The following is a 16,260-nucleotide window of genomic DNA, read 5'->3' as shown; positions in this document are numbered from 1 at the left end:
GAGGGGCAGTCTGCTCTGCTCACAGTTCCATATTTAGATTTTAACATGACAGCAGCTGGGAAGGAACACTGGTTTCCTGGATAGGTCTGGACGCAGTGCTGAGTCTCTATGTCCAGTGGACTGTGAACGCAGGCCCTCGCCTTCCTTCCCCCTTGAATATTGTTGTGGAGTGATGGAAGTAGGGGCCACTTTTGCAGCCATTAGGAAGCACATCCTGTTGTGTTGCTATGTTAAAGCTTTTCCACATCCCAGTCTCAGAGACTGGCATTTGAAGCTGTGAAAAACATTAGGAATCTCAAGTGTTGTCAAAGCTATTTTCATCCTCTTCTTGTCTATTGTCTTTTGGTCCATGCCTGTAATCATAGACCGTAATCTTGTCTGCAGATATGGAGGTTCTGTTCAGCTTGCTCCTCCTATGTCCTCCCAACCTTTTCTCTTGACCCCTCTGGCATATCTCTATAGAGTCGTGTGGGAGACGTCTTCCAGCCAATCTCTCATCTCCTGGCATTCCCCTGTCTCACAGGCCCTCTTACATTCTCTTCCCAGAGCACCCTGGGTATTGACCACTTTGTTTAGGAGCCCCAGAAACAAAGGTTACCATGTGTGCACTGTGTTGTGAAGATGTGGTCAGAGTGGGGCCAGAGGCCCTCCTACTACAGTAGTTCTTCCCAGCGCTAATTTTGGATCAGAGGCTTGAGAATTTATATCTCCAGACTGCCGTAGTATGTTTGTCCTTGGGTGAAGGCATTTTATCAGAGATGACTTTGTCTGTGTAGACTATATTTATTGAACAAATTCAATATTTCTAATATTCACATTGTAGTATTTGATTTGTTACCTGAAAGCAGTACATGATATATCTGTAAATACTGTTTGACATTTCAGTATAAGCAAACTGTATTCATGTCAAAAACAATTCAAAGTAGCATAATCAATCTCCCTTGATTCATTTTTGAGTCTAAAAGGCATGAGGAATAGTTGCACCAAACCTTCATTTTCATTTTCATGTCGCTAAGAGGAGAGATGTGGCCTATTTAGTCTACCAGGAAGTTTGCTTTAACATAGGGGTCATGTCAGATATGGGAAGTTTCTCATGATACCACCCCTGTTGTCCTTGATGAAATGGACCTCCTAGAGGACTTCATCGGTAGTGTGTCATTCACTTCTAAAATACCAACTCTATCCATTCTCCAACTGTTCAGAACCGAATGAACTGGTGTGGGTTTTTATCGGAAAAACAAATCCTGCATGATTATTATTTTCATCAGTCCTTTTTGCAGGACAGATGTTGAAACAAAAGACGATAATAATCACTGTGATGATCCCTGTCTGACAGTGCAGCCGAGGGCTGGGAGGGCAGGGTGGGGGGTCAACGGACAGACAGACAGGGCCACCCAGGATTGAGGCCTTTCTCATGGGGTGGACAGTTGGTGAGACGTGTGTGTCAGTAGTGTGTGTCAGCCTGGGCTCTCAGATAGTTACACTGAGGGGGAAAAGGACATGTAGCAGCAGCTGCAGTTATTTTGGTGGGGCTCTTTGTTGTTGTGCTCTGGCCCTCTTGGAGGTGGTCACAGACTCGCCAGCGTCATGGACAGAGGGGTGCAGAACACAGAAAGTGCTAAAGGAAAGGAAAGGAAAGGGAGGGAGGTATATGAGATAGTATAACTGGTCGGTCTTAAGAACAGCTCATCTTGTTCAAGAGAGATAAGGGGAAGGAACACGTAGCATTGAAGGACACTGGCCATGTCAGAGTTAAAACTTTTTTCAGAATAGTTGGTGTGTTAGCTTTTGATAAGAGAATTTCTTCTCCTCCAATGGTCAATAGTTCACTGTCATTATCCAAAAGACTCCCGAAGTTGTGTCCCGAATCACTTTTCTGTGTCGGTATGAATGGTCTTACTCATCGACTGGAGCCGTGCTCCTTTAATGTGGCTGCACTGTGTTTTGCCAATAACAGAAGTGTTGCCTTGGTGAAGTGGATTTTCCCTCTCCTCTTTAGGAAACAGCCGTTCAGTGCTTTATACACAAGAGTGCAACATTTTGTTGATATTTGAAATGCTTTTTAAACTTGAATTATTAAGTAGAGGAGATTCTGATGATCTATTGATATGGGCATATCCCTAATGTTAGTTTAACCAGAACAGATATCTAGGTTACTGGATACAAATGTTATAATAAAAGTCAGATGAAAATACAGTATGTGAATGAGGAAGCATTATTCACTGGTTCAGCTGTGTTTTTAACTGTCTCAAGGTCCCACCAGAGCAGTGTTTGTTTTGATTGGGCATTACCGTTGGTCAGGGGCTTCCTGTCGCACACTTGGGAGTGTCCATTATTATAGTAATAATCCCCCCCCTTAGGACTAGTTAAACAGTTTTCTTTCCGGTAGATCTACAACATAAATTACAATTATTCTCTAGAATGGCCAAAATAATGGAAAAACCACACTTAATTCTACTGTCTTCTGTGCGGTAAAGAATTGGAGTTGGCCTATGTGTTTCTTTAGTCTTTCAGATAGTACAGTAAACACTTTGTTTCAGTGAATCGTCTGAAGACTTAAAAGGAGAGTTAAGCCACCGCTTTTTTTTCTTTTTTTTTTCTTTCATGGCAATTCGATTCAGACAAGGATCACAACATTTCAGAAGCCTTTGAAGTTGCGGATGCTTCATTAACACTAATTAGGCCAGTTCACTATGAACTTGACTACCCACAAACGGTTTTTCGGACGGGGATGTTTTCTGTTGTCTGTTTCCTGACAGAAACATCTAAACATTTATACTAACTCTCGAATCCTTTACTGGAAAAAAAGAGCTTGAGCTATGTTCTTTAAAACCTTTAAGACATAATCGCATCAGCATACTGTCTTAAGCTAAACCTTTTTTACCAAGCAGATGCACGCACAGTAGCATATTTTACTGTACATAGACGTGCTGCAATTCAGTTTTGTGTCCCCGTATGTGTTTCTGTGTGCGCAGTTGGGAAACAGCTGCATCCAGTAGACTTGCCTAATTATATAGGAGTGACAGGCTGTCCAGGTTTATGACATGGACTTTAAACAGGATCTGGAGTGGAGCATTATTAAAGGTTTTACCATGTACGTGATTTACTTACTTAGTGGAAGAAAAATCCAGATTTGTTTCCAGCATCAATCAATCACTATGCATTGGTATGTGTTGTTAGAAAATGTAATCATTTTGAAAATGTCTCAATTGCAGAGTAGGCAACAGGATATCGATTTTGATGACAAGAAATGCTCCGTAAACTCTCCCATAATTAAGAGTCTTGCTTTGCCTTTGGTCTACTCTACACTATACAAGCTCACACTCCTCCTCAAATCTCCTCACATTTCAGTATGTCATGTCTTGTGATTTAACCAAAGCAATGAGTCATCAGACAAAGAGAAAAAGATCATTGTTCATTTCCCAGTGTAATATGATGCAGTGCCTTGCCTTGGTGAGAAACTGACAACTTCTGCACTTCCATCTTATTGCAAAAACAGGAAGTTCCCCCTCCCAGTTGACGCCCCCCGAAAGCCTCTATTTTAAAGGGTGGATCTCTCAAAGAGAAAATGTGAAAAGCAGAGAGTGGAAGTGTGGTCGGTCTGAAGGATATCCCCTCTGTTCCAGTGATATAATGAGATCATTCCTAAGAGATCACTCCTGACCTCTTTCCCAATAGACTGTCATGCAATGTGACTGTCCTGTGTTTTCACACAGATGGTCATTGATTGAATAAAGCTTGGTATGCTATCAGGCATACACTTTGAACTCTGTGAGTCAATGGTCATTAGGTACAAAGTAGCCTATTTTCACAGGCAATGCACTCTATCTAACGCCTATTATCCTTCTATTGGCATTCTGAGGTGGAGACTGGAATAAAAGACCCAGTGTGATTGGATCTTCCCTGAACGCGAAAGACACAATTGTATTGAGCCTGAGAAAGTGCCTCACTTGTCCTAGAGTTAAGCTAAGCTTAGCTAGCTAGTTAGTTAGAAGTTGGAGACTGATCAATGTAGCTGTCCAACAGTCCAAAAATAAAAAGCTTGACTTTTAAGTTTTATATTTAAAAACAGTGTGCTCGCTTGTGATATCTGTTTGATACTACTACCTGTTAGTAGTTTCATTTTAAACACCAACTGCCCACCCACTTCTGAGTCTCTCATTGAGAGACTAGGTCTAAAGGAATGTTCTGTAGCTTTGTACAGTAGATGGATTACAAAATCTCCTGTATGAATCACAACTTTATATATATAATTGGAAATACATACAGTATTAATTCTCACATCATTTCTCTTGTATTCCACTAAGTGTTTAGCTATAGGTCTACACGCATTTAGATGTTCAACTGCAACAAGCTCTGCACTCTTCACAGCTCATGCAAGCTATTTAAATCTGACCACTTTTGCACCTGTTTCTGTGGAGACAACTCTTCTAGAAATCACCTCTCTAATGGTCACTTTCTATTTTCTCTTTCTCTTTCCCTCTCACTTTTGTCTTCTGCTTCCCTAACCTTTCTGCACCTGCCTTGGCTAACATGGTCCTTTCCCCCCGATTCGTCTGACTTTTCTTGTTGACCCTTGGCCCCTCTCTTTGCCCTCTCACCTCCGCAACACTACTGCCCTCCTTGCCCTGCCCCTGCCCTTGCCCCCCACCCCTAGCCATAGCACCACTGCTGGAACCTCCACCTCTGGGGGAGATTCTGAGCCCAGCCCAGCCTGACTACAGTAAGTCCTCAAACTATTCCTCCCTCTCTCTCCTAAATCACCTTGGCAGACAGTCCTGACACCTGCTCTGTTCCATTATGCAATCTCATTTCCACATTCACTCTAAGATCTCATTCCTGGGACACTTGGGCGGGTGGTGTTTGGGAATCCAACTAGTGTTTTTTTCCGTTCTTTCTCAAGGCTTCAGTGTTTTCTGATGCCAATGGAAAATTATGGGGTTGTTCCATCTTGTAAAAGATGCCATTCCCCTCTACTGAATTGACAACACTAGGGATTTCACCTCAAAACAATGACATAGTTAGCATTACAGTTTTTCAGATGGCTTCTGAGTTTAATCTTCCCTACTAAAACCACTTATTTCATATTATTACATTAGGCCTGTCTTGCATAATGACAGCATTGCTACTGAAGGATCACTGGCCGTAGATTGTTTTGGCAGTATATTGTATAGCTGAAATGTTCTGCCATAGATTAATGCTTTTTTGACATTTATATTGTGTGTTTGGGGAGAGCACAAAGAGGCTCCAATAGTATTAAGGCCAGAAGTCATTCCCAGGAGCTGCGGAGTGAGAACCAGACTTTCAAACAGAGCTGTTTGGCTGGCCAACAGCAGCAGGGTTAAGTAGTCCCCCTCCATGAAAGTCAAAGCTGAGAAAGTGGCCCCCTGCCCCATGGCATCTCAGCCCCTAGCAGTGAGAGAGGAGAAGGAGGGTCTCATACTTGGCAGGTCCCTGGTGGGATGGGTAATGCGGTTTGAGCCTTGTTCTTGTGGGCTCTCTCTCTCTCCTCTTTCTCTCTCCCTCCCTCTCTCCCTCCCTCTCTCCTCCGTGTTGCGCCGGTGCCGTAGGCGCTGGCTGGCGAGGTGGGGTGGGGTGGGGTGGGGGGGGTTGAAGGTCGAGCTGAAAGCGGCTGGGCTTTAAAGGCCAGGCAGGGCGCACTGCTCAATCAGGTCTTTGTCTCCTGCACAGGCCTCTGTGTGTTCAGAGGAGGCCCGCCTCACAAAGCCACCACAGTTCTGCTGCACAGCTTTAATAGCTAAATAAGTTTGTGAATTAAGAGTTTGGAATGCTATTTTTCCAGGCTCCTTTTTCCCCCCTCCGCACTCTTTCTCTCTCTCTCTCTCTCTCTCTCTCTCTCTCTCTCTCTCTCTCTCTCTCTCTCTCTCTCTCTCTCTCTCTCTCTCTCTCTCGGTTTCATCTGCCCTGGGTGGTGTTGGTCCTTGACAGGGGGATTTCCCCCGATGGAAAAAGTGAGTGGTGGCCGTTGAGGAGGAGGAGGAGTAGAAAGCACTGCCGCCTCGGAGAGTGGAGCAGGGAGGCCTTGTTCGCAGCGGGGCGCAACCCAATGCTGTAATCAAAAGGATTCTGGGCAACCGACCGACTGGTCTGCGCTCGCCAGGCCGGGCCGTGTCATCAGAGCGGCGAGCTCACAGGAGACAAGGCTGCCGGCCGCGACGCTCCTGCCTCTGCGGCGGCGGGTGCCCACTGAAGTGATTAGATTAGCCGCGGTTCAAAAGAGGCGCTTTGATGAGGCCTTTTGATGTTCCTCCACGTCTTCTGGTGCGGTTTTTCGGGCCATACATAGACTATTCCTGTAAGCTTCCCCCTTACTCAGATAGGCCAACTGTCTTCCAGGTTCTTGCTGATTCCTGCATTTCTTGCGGTAGCCTACAGTCCGCTCGTTGTGCGTTTTTCTACCGAAGGTTCAGTTTACTCTGCGACAAATGAGGCCTTTCCTCACGAGGAAACGGGAAGGCATCTCAGAGGAACCAGGTCACCTTGTGCCAATGCAGAACTGTGTAATTAGAGGAAACTCAGCTCTGTTTGGAATGGCAATCAGCTCTCCCCAGTCCTCCCCAACCCCCCCCCCCTACCCCAATAAGACCCTTAACACAATGGATGTACCGCCTTTGTGTGAGGCACACTGAATTAAACTTTTAATTAAGTATGACTTCTAAAGCTTGATAAATGCATGCTGTCAGTGTCCACACATGTCTAGCGATATGTAATTATAGAGGGAGAGAAAGGGAGAGGGAAGGGGGGTGTGTGTGTGTGTATATGTGCGTGTGTGTGTGTGTGTGTGTGTGTGTGTGTGTATGTGTGTGTGTGTGTGTGTGTGCACATGCATGTGTGCTTTTTCTATGTGGGTGCATGCATGTGTGCGTTTCTATGTGTGTGCATGCATGTGTGCGTTACTATGTGTGTATGTGTGAGACCTGAGGCCCCAGGGCTATGCCCACATAAAACATGACTCCTTAGTATCGCCATGGCAAGTAACATCAGACTGTAAGAAAGAACACAAATATTGACTTCCTTCCCTAGCGCGGACAGCCAACCTGAACTCAGAAGTTGGCAGGCTCAGCCCAACAAGGTGTTGGCAGGAGAGTGAGAATGGGGCGTCTTCAAGGCCTGGGCTATTTAAAGGCTGATTATTTGTGAGTGGTATGGGATAAGATGTGTGACTTGGATAGGAATAGATGTGCATTAGAGTATCCTGTGATAGATGCCATTATTAATTTTACTCGCCGTTCGTATTATTATCCTAATGGCAATGGGAGACCGAAGGGCAACTTTCTGAAGAGGATCGTTTTGCTTTCGCTAGGAGCCGTGGTGTTGTCTACTTTGTGTTTCTTGGAAAACATTATCATTACCATTTATGATATGGATATAAGATATGATACTATCTGTGGCCAGGGTGACCTACTGGGTGCCAGATCAGGATAGCTAACATAGACTGTGTGGTCCATAGGTATAAGCCCTGCTGCAGGCCGGCCCCGGCCCTGCTTGGTGTGTTTGACTTAGTGGATGTGAAGGGAATGTTGAGGCCCACCTCCAGGATCATTCACAGGCATTGTCATAGTAGTGATGCTGCCTAGGGCGTCCATTCATGTCTGTACTCTGATGTCATCACCTCTTCTCTCTCTGGAAGTCTGGAGAAAAGCTAGGATAGTACTAGGATCGTGCTTACAGCATGTGTGTTTGCTGTGTGTATGTAGTGTAATTATGTAAAAATAAAATGGTGTGTGTGTGTGTGTGTGTGTGTGTGTGTGTGTGTGTGTGTGTGCGCATATGTGATAAAGAGAAAACTATTTGCATGGGCATATTGTTTGTAGCATGAGTGTGCATGTGCACGCCTACACGTGTGGCTTATGTTGGAGCGTATGTGCGGTGCAGCATTGCAGTTGTCAGTTTTAGTTACAGACCACAATTCACATACGTAAATAGACTCTATAATTTGAATGTGGCTCGGCTGTTAGCCACAGCAATGCTCGTCGATTTTCTTTCCCCAAACACTGAACCAAAGCCTTGACCGAGAGGGGAATTATCCCCAAACATTATTCAAGTTCAATTCATTTCGAGCTTGAGAATAATAATACCACTAAAGGACAAGGAAATCCTCTCTAAATGTGGCAGACGGTGTCATAACGAGCAGACAAATGGATAAATGTTCGCTGTGGTTATGTCGTTCTGCGGTCGAGCTGAACGTTGACAGCTCTCCCTCCGTCTGTTTCTAGTCTACTACAGAGCCATGGTGAACTTCACAGACTCCATCGTGTACGGGCCTGAGCTGGAGGACATCTACTCCTCCCCCTTCCAGGAGATCTCTGATGCAGTGGTAGACACGGTAGGTGTTATACCAGCTCCTTATGGCAAAAGCACATCTTACCTGGCTAAATAAAGGTCGCCGCACAACTAGGCCTATCCACAGGGTCTCTAAACTTTACACAGACAAATAGAGGATTCTAACACCTCACATTCCACTGCCCTCCGCCATGTCTGTAACCTGCTATATTGTTGACTTTGCACATACAGTACTGTATGCATTAGATGATAGTAGCCCATATACGGCTAATATGATACGATACTTTATATGCTATAACAACACCTGATCATATTTAGAAAACATTTAGACCCGAAATGCTGATCGATTGTTTGTTTGTATTCATCCAAGTGTTTTCTCCCTTACAGCTTGAGTCAGATTACAACAGGATCAAAGGCATCCAAACAGTCAATGTGGTCCTGATCAAGTAAGGACACCTCCCTTCTCCAACTGGGATTATGATAACCATTATGATTAGAATATTTATGATAACATCTATCAATTAAGAACACCACCCTTCTCCACCTGGGATTATGATAACCATTATGATTAGAATATTTAGGATAACCCCTATCAATTAAGGATACCACCCTTCTCCACCTGGGATTATGATAGCCATTATGATTTTTTGTTTTAGGATAACACCTAAATACACAGAAATAACCTCACCAATCTTCCTCAAGTATGGCCACACAGTGTTGTTTCTGCCTCCGTGGGTCCTACCACGGATCACCACATAGTACACTGACTTTATCTCATTCAGGTATCACCCAGGCTACTCCCCATATGCCTCTGTGAAAACTGTTCTGACACCACTCAACACACACACACACACACACACACTATACCGTTGTCCTCAGTATTTCCCTTTGTCCCACGGGCCTTCACCTCACCTCCTCTGTGCTCCCCGCGCCTCGCGGTCCCCGCAGGAAGATGGTGAGGGAGGATGGCGTGGACGTGTTCGTGGAGCTGGACGTGGGTTCCGATTACAACAGCAACGACGAGCAGATCCGCAGCGTGCTGTACGCTGTGGTCAAGGAGGGCGCCATCGCCTCCTACGTCACCTCAGTACAGGGCTTCCAGTTCAGACGCCTCGGAGAAGGTAAGGTCCTCAGCGCCACTGACCCATAGAGATCATCAAATGTGTTCTGTTTATCAATCTAATACGGTGCTTAACTGGGGGAAGTGTCTATTCTGAGGATTTTTATTAGCATTATCCTGGACGCTCACATGGTCAGGGGAACTACAGTACGGTACATTTCTCAGAAGGGATTTCGTTGAGTCACTCAACATAATTCAGTATTCTGATAATATCATTTCCTATTGAAGCTAAGCTAGCCCGAGGGTTGTCTGCGACAGTAGCGACCAGGCTAGGTGAGGAGTTAGGTAGTGTCCTTAACATGTCTCTCTGGTTTTATAGCCCAAACTCTGCCCCCCGTGGAGCCCATGGCAGCGCCAGGTTTGTACCGCGTCACGCCTGCTGCATGGTGAATGCCCGAGGTGGCGTAGACCCGAACCGTAGCGCCTGTAGAATGTTGAACCCGAGGCATTTCTGATGACAACCGACCATCACCTCTCTGGAAATGTGTTAGCGTGTAACTGCAGTGTGAGGAATGCTATTTATGAAAGCACCTATAGTGTTTAGCAGACGTCTGAAACTGTTCCCACACAGCACACAGTTGTGGATTTGCACCCGCAGGAATGTGGAGGATCTTTGCATGGCATGAGTTCACAGAATCTGGCACCGCAATTTGCAGGGGCGGGGGGGGGGGGAAGGGCTTGCAATACGCAATGTTGTAGTGGTTACGTTATATCCCTCATCCATCGTGAATGATGATTGATGTTTTTTTTCGTTTTTTTTCCGGAAACAACCGTGCAGTTGATTGAGTGCTATTGAGCGTCTTGACTACAGCTGGGTTCCATTACGGGGGGATTTTGGGGGCGGGTGGGGGGCCTGCACCGCCATAACAAATCAATAAGAAATGTCAATGTGGGCCTCTCCCTAAAAAGTATAAATTATCTATGTTGGGGCGGGCACCCCCCAAAAAAGTCATTGGGTACCCCCAAGAGTCAGTGTGTAATTGGAAGCCTGGCCTGCAGTGAGCTGTTCCAGCTTGGACAAACCCCAAGGTGATACCTGCATCACCCCCCTGGAAGGCCCCCTGATATCTAACCAGGAGAATGATGTGCTGCAGTTGCCCTAGCATTGGTTTGCACTGCATGTTTGACCCTTGACCCTTGACCTCCACCCCCCCCCCCCCCCCCCCCCCCCCCCCCTCCTACGTCTCTCTCCCAGTTATCCCCAACCCCAGACCCTGCATGACGGATGAGCACACGTGTCGGGATGGGGGGTGCATCCTTCTGGAATACCTGTGTGACAACAGACCTGATTGCAATGACATGAGTGATGAGCTGGATTGCGGTGAGTGGCATTGAAGATGTGACAACAACACTGCAGTGGTGCCCTAGCAGTGGTGTGAGATGGTGACGTAACGTCGGTGCTCAATGGAGTTTGTCTCTGTACCCTGCCAGTTACAAACCTTAGTTCCCACTCCCTAGACACTTGACTAGTCTAATAATAATTAGAAAAAAATATATAAATACATCTTCCTTCCTCTAGCATTTTGACTGCCAATGGCTTCTTGCCCCAGCATAGATTACTTTTTCTTGCGATGACTGATGAATAGATGATTCACTACTTACGTACACAAATGTAGTCGTTGTAAGTCGCTTTGGATAAAGGCATCTGCTAAATGCCAAAAATGTAAATGTGAATGTGAATGTGAATGTGAATGTGAATGTGAATGTGAATGTAGTTTCAAAGGCGTGAATAGGCGGAAGTAAGATCCCTCTGATCGAAGGAGAGAAGATCCCTCTGATCTAACCTCAGATCTCCACTAGGGGTGTCGAGGGCGAGGGGTCGAGGGCTCGTTTCTGAACAGGGCCTCTTGGACTTAACGAAAGGTCTTTAAAGCTTTGTTTGTGTTTTCAGACAAGCTACGCCCAGTGACCCGTACCCCTGCCCCTCCCACCACCACCCCCATCAAGAAGCCCCCTCTCCCTCCCAGCCCCCCAGGGCCCTGCAGACTGGACCAGGCCACCTGTCAGAATGGACAGTGTGTCCCACGAGACTACCTCTGTGACGGAGAGAGAGACTGCACTGACGGCAGTGATGAGTTGAGATGTGGTGAGTGCGTGCACACACACACACACACACTCACACACACACACACACACACCCGCCCGTCCGCGCACACACACACACACACACACCCGCCCGCAAGCCCGTCCACACACACACACACACACACACACACACACACACACACACACACACCCGCCCGCCTGTCCGCACACACACACACACACACACACACACACACACACACACACACCACTCTCCCCCCCCTGACATGTGACCTCCCATCTCCACAGGCACTCCTTCTCCCTGCGAGCCCAACGAGTTCAAGTGTAAGAACGGCCGCTGCGCCCTCAAGCTGTGGCGCTGCGACGGAGACAACGACTGCGAGGACAACTCAGACGAGACGGACTGCCGTGAGTCTGCTTTCGCTTTTATTTTTGACACTGGGACGTCTTCTTCCAGACCAATATGACAGACAGCACCTGGACATCGTCGTCAGGAAATACTCTTCCCTCACCGGAAACCGAACCAAATGTTGAGTAACTGAACCGTTATTTCCCTCCCTCTTCCGTTGCAGCCACCAAAGGTCCTGGTGACACCTGTGCCCCTGAGCAGTTTGTGTGTCTCAGTGACCATACCTGCATCCCAGCCAGCTACCAGTGTGACGAGGAACCAGACTGCCCGGACCGCTCTGATGAGTATGGCTGCAGTAAGTCTCTGCCTCTGACTGTACCGTCACAACATCATCACCTCTCTCTCTCTCTCTCTCTCTCTCTCTCTCTCTCTCTCTCTCTCTCTCTCTCTCTCTCTCTCTCTCTCTCGCTCTCTCTCTCTCTCTCTCTCTCTCTCTCTCTCTCTCTCTCCTTCTCTCTCCCCTCCTTTTGTCTGTCTGTGCCTCTCCGCTACACTGTAGTCATCCTCTCAGTTCCTTTATACCGTGTGACTCAGGCTTTCTACACAATGTGCCAACGGAGACACAGAGCTTTTGTGATCTGTCGAAATCCTAAGAACTGAAAGACAATTATCCGTCTGTGGCAAAGTAGCATTCTTTGACGTTCAGACATTTTGGGGCCTCTGACTAAAGAGATTGAGTCACCATACTACACGTCATGCATGCCCTTTAGGAATTGTGGCTTACGTGGGATGGTGTGTGTGTGTGTGTGTGTGTGTGTGTGTGAGTGTGAGTGTGTGTGTGTGTGTGTGCGTGCGTGCGTGCGTGTTTGTGTGTGTGTGCACCCGCGTGCGTGAGCGTGCATGCGTGTGTATGTTTATCACACAGCCCATACTTGCCACTAATAATGTGCTCATCTTTCTTGGTGTCTTGTCACTTTCACTTTAAGCTCCTCCCACGGTGACCAGCCCACCAGAAGAGTCCATTCAGGCAGCGCGGGGGGAGACAGTGACCTTCAGCTGCACGGCGGTGGGTGTGCCCACTCCCATCATCACCTGGAGGCTCAACTGGGGCCATATCCCAGTTAGTGGCAGGTGAGTCTGAACATAACCCTCCAACATACAGTACTGGTCAAAAGTTTGGACACACTTCCCCAATGGGAAAGTGTGTCCAAACTTTTGACTGGTACTGTAGTCTGTTAAAAACCCACCTCAATGTATGAACTGTAATTGTATCTCAAATTCAGAGTGGCAAACCGTTGATCCTAGAAGACTGGTATTGTTACGTAAGCATGATATGTATCTTAGATTATCTTGGATTTCATACGTGGTAAGAAACTGTTGAGCTGTGGAATGAGTTATTACTGGAAGTAATACTGGGATTAACTCGTGCATTCATGTGAAAATGAATCTTGCATTTAATGGCTTGGAAACAGACCATGATCAAGATTTTGAAACGAGTGAGTGTGCACAGTATTTGTCCGCTGTCCAATCTTGTCAATCTCGCATAAAGAGAATTTCATGACTTGCTGTTTCAGGTTCATACAGTACATAAGCAGCCAGCCATATTTGATTAGCCTGGCTAGGATGACTCATTTTTCAAACACTTCTGAGTTTAATTACTTTTAATTACTGTCATATCTGTGGCTTTTCTCTCCGTTCATGACCTCCCTCTGGAAATGTGTTTTCCGTCATGTGCAATAACAGCCCCCTACAGACTGGTGTGTCTCAACTGGGGTTTGCTATGGTGACGATGGTTTTGAAACACAGTTTTGGCAAATCGATCCATCTGTGGAATGGCTGTCCTTTTTTTAAATGAAAAGTACAATGAACAGAATAGAAGAGATGTAAATAGAACAATGTTTAATAAAAAGGTTTATTATCATGACGTCTCAATACACAATACACAGGGAAAACCAAATCCAAATGAAAACAGAAAATACATCAACAACCAACAATAAAAAGACAACAAACATTTCGACGGTGATACGTGAACACGTACGGTCATCTCTGTGTCCCTAGGATCTCGATGACCAGTGATAGCGGGCGTGGAACCCTGACCATCCGTGACGTCAAGGAGGCGGACCAGGGGGCGTACACCTGCGAGGCCATCAACGCCAAGGGCCTGGTGTTTGGCATCCCTGACGGAGTACTGAGCCTCACACAGAAACCAGGCAATGGTACTGTACACACACACACACACACACACACACACACACGCACACACACACACACACACACACACACACACATACACACACACACATGTACACACACACACACACACACACACACACACACATCCCCTCTCTGCCCTAGGACATACAGGGCACATGCACTAGCACCGAGGGCTATTTTATAACATGTATTAGCTGTGACGTCATTTTGAAGTACAGTAGTCAGGAGGAAGCCCCGTGAGCATGTCAAATGCCTGTTGCATGACTAGACTGCAAGACTGTAAATAGACTGAAACATGCCTAGCGTCAGGTCTATCTAGCGTCAGGTCTATCTAGCGTCAGGTCTATCTAGCGTCAGGTCTATCTAGTGTCAGGTCTATCTAGCGTCAGGTCTATCTAGTGTCAGGTCTATCGTGTGCGCTGTGCACCTTCCATCCAGTGTTGTCATCCTCTCTGTCGTCTTCGTTGCCAGGAAACTGTCCCGACGGTCATTTCAGCATCGACAGCCGCTGTGTGTCGTGCTTCTGCGCCGGCATCTCCAAAACCTGCCACAGCACCGGGCGCTACCGCAACCAGATCGGCCTGCGCTTCACAGACGAGGACGATTACAAAGGTACTGAACCACCACTGAAGGCCTACTGATATATACTATATACATGTATGGGACTGATTGGAATGTTTACACTAAATTACGTTTTTACTGAACGCCAGTTTTTTAAATGTTTATTTTCTGTTCACATAACCTTCAAACAGCATGACGAAAGTAAAACAAGGTAATTGAATCATGAAATAAACAATAAGGAATGCGCTTCTTGGTTTGTTGACACTCTGTCTTGTTTTTTTCTCTCTCTCTCTCTCTCTCTCTCTCTCTCTCTCTCTCTCTCTCTCTCTCTCTCTCTCTCCCTGTCCGTCCGTCTCTTTTAGGAGTGAACGTGACATACCCCTCACGGCCGGGCACCCCTCCTCTCTCCTCCACTCAGCTCCTCATTAACGCTGAGGAGGAGGAGTTCCAGCTGGTCGACTTATCTCGTCGTTTCCTCGTCCTCGACTCCTTTTGGACCCTCCCCCGCCAGTTCCTGGGCAACAAGGTGCAACCTTTCACGACTACATTACTCCAGTCCAGTATAGCAGTTTGTGGAATTAAATCCTAAACCTTAAACAGTTAAGGTAACTAGTTAGTTTAGTCTCAGTGAGGCTGATGGACATCTCCCACAAGAGAGACTAGTTGACTCGCTTTTCCGTGTCATCATCATGAAACTGAAATAAATGAATCGATGTGTGTGTTTGTGTGTGTGTGTTTAGATTGACTCCTATGGAGGAACCCTCAAGTACAAGGTGCGTTACACTCTGGCCCGCGGGCTGACGGAGCCTGAGGAGAAGCCGGACGTGGTCCTGGTCGGGAGCGGTCGCAGGCTGGTCTACCGCAGGGGCAGCCCCACCCCCTCCAGAGTCGTCAACCAGAAGGAGATCAAGTTCACTGAGGTGGGTCCGTCTCTCAATCACGGTCAATCATAAATGCGTACAAATACCGCCGCTCCATTTCACTTACATAACCCCCCTACCAAAGTCTGCCTTTCAATAGTGCCAGGAGTTTTTTCATGTGACCTGGACCAGGAAAAAAAACGGGCCCTTATTAATCTTGTGGTCAGGAAGAACCTGTGGCTTTATCTATGAGTCAAAATGTACCCGTCTATGCCTTACATGCTGCATGACTGTATGATGATCATTGGCTGAACCTTGAATTGAACTGAGTGTTGTTGTTGTTGTTGTTTTAGGAAAACTGGCAGCAGTCCAACGGCCGTCCGGTGAGCCGCGAGGACCTGCTGATGACGCTGGCCAACCTGGAGAGCCTCAGCATCCGCACCATCTACGACAACCACATGGTGAGCGTGGCGCTCAGTGACATCATCATGGACACCACCACCGTCGAGTTCGGCATTTACGGGATCGCCAAGGAGGTTGAAGAGTGCAGGTGAGACCCCCCCCCAGACTACACACACACACATACACACACACACCTGGGTGGGATCTGGGGATTGACACACAGTCCATGAATGCATCATCGTTGTTTGTAAATGCACCATAGTGTATGTAGGTACAGGAGTTTGCACCACCAAACTGTAGTTATGTCATGTCCACGTTGGCCTTTGACTGTATTGCATTATCTCTGTGGTAGGAGGGAGGTGAGGGGTTAAGCAACATGTGTGTTTCTCCCAGGTGTCCCCCTG

General features: G+C 46.8%; 1 protein-coding gene across 1 annotated transcript in view; it reads left to right on the top strand.

The window, feature by feature from the left end:
- Positions 1-16,260, top strand: part of hspg2 (heparan sulfate proteoglycan 2) — a gene marked incomplete at its 5' end in the record, with an annotated part of 91,034 nt that overhangs the window by 25,809 nt on the left and 48,965 nt on the right. Inside the window, 15 exons of the mRNA XM_080533187.1 lie at positions 8,238-8,347; positions 8,692-8,750; positions 9,253-9,425; positions 9,744-9,782; positions 10,620-10,745; positions 11,331-11,510; positions 11,759-11,878; positions 12,043-12,174; positions 12,806-12,950; positions 13,878-14,035; positions 14,505-14,645; positions 14,957-15,120; positions 15,335-15,514; positions 15,808-16,004; positions 16,250-16,260. The exon at positions 16,250-16,260 is cut by the window's right edge and continues 137 nt beyond it. Of these exons, the coding sequence (XP_080389313.1) occupies positions 8,238-8,347; positions 8,692-8,750; positions 9,253-9,425; positions 9,744-9,782; positions 10,620-10,745; positions 11,331-11,510; positions 11,759-11,878; positions 12,043-12,174; positions 12,806-12,950; positions 13,878-14,035; positions 14,505-14,645; positions 14,957-15,120; positions 15,335-15,514; positions 15,808-16,004; positions 16,250-16,260 (1,935 nt within the window). The remainder of the gene's footprint in view (positions 1-8,237; positions 8,348-8,691; positions 8,751-9,252; positions 9,426-9,743; positions 9,783-10,619; positions 10,746-11,330; positions 11,511-11,758; positions 11,879-12,042; positions 12,175-12,805; positions 12,951-13,877; positions 14,036-14,504; positions 14,646-14,956; positions 15,121-15,334; positions 15,515-15,807; positions 16,005-16,249) is intronic.

The sequence above is a fragment of the Nansenia antarctica genome (genome assembly GCF_963989245.1).
Source record: "Nansenia antarctica genome assembly, chromosome: 6".
In the NCBI taxonomy this organism is placed as follows: domain Eukaryota; kingdom Metazoa; phylum Chordata; class Actinopteri; order Argentiniformes; family Microstomatidae; genus Nansenia; species Nansenia antarctica.
Note: the sequence above shows the minus strand (reverse complement) of the source record. Positions and strands in the feature narration are given on the sequence as shown.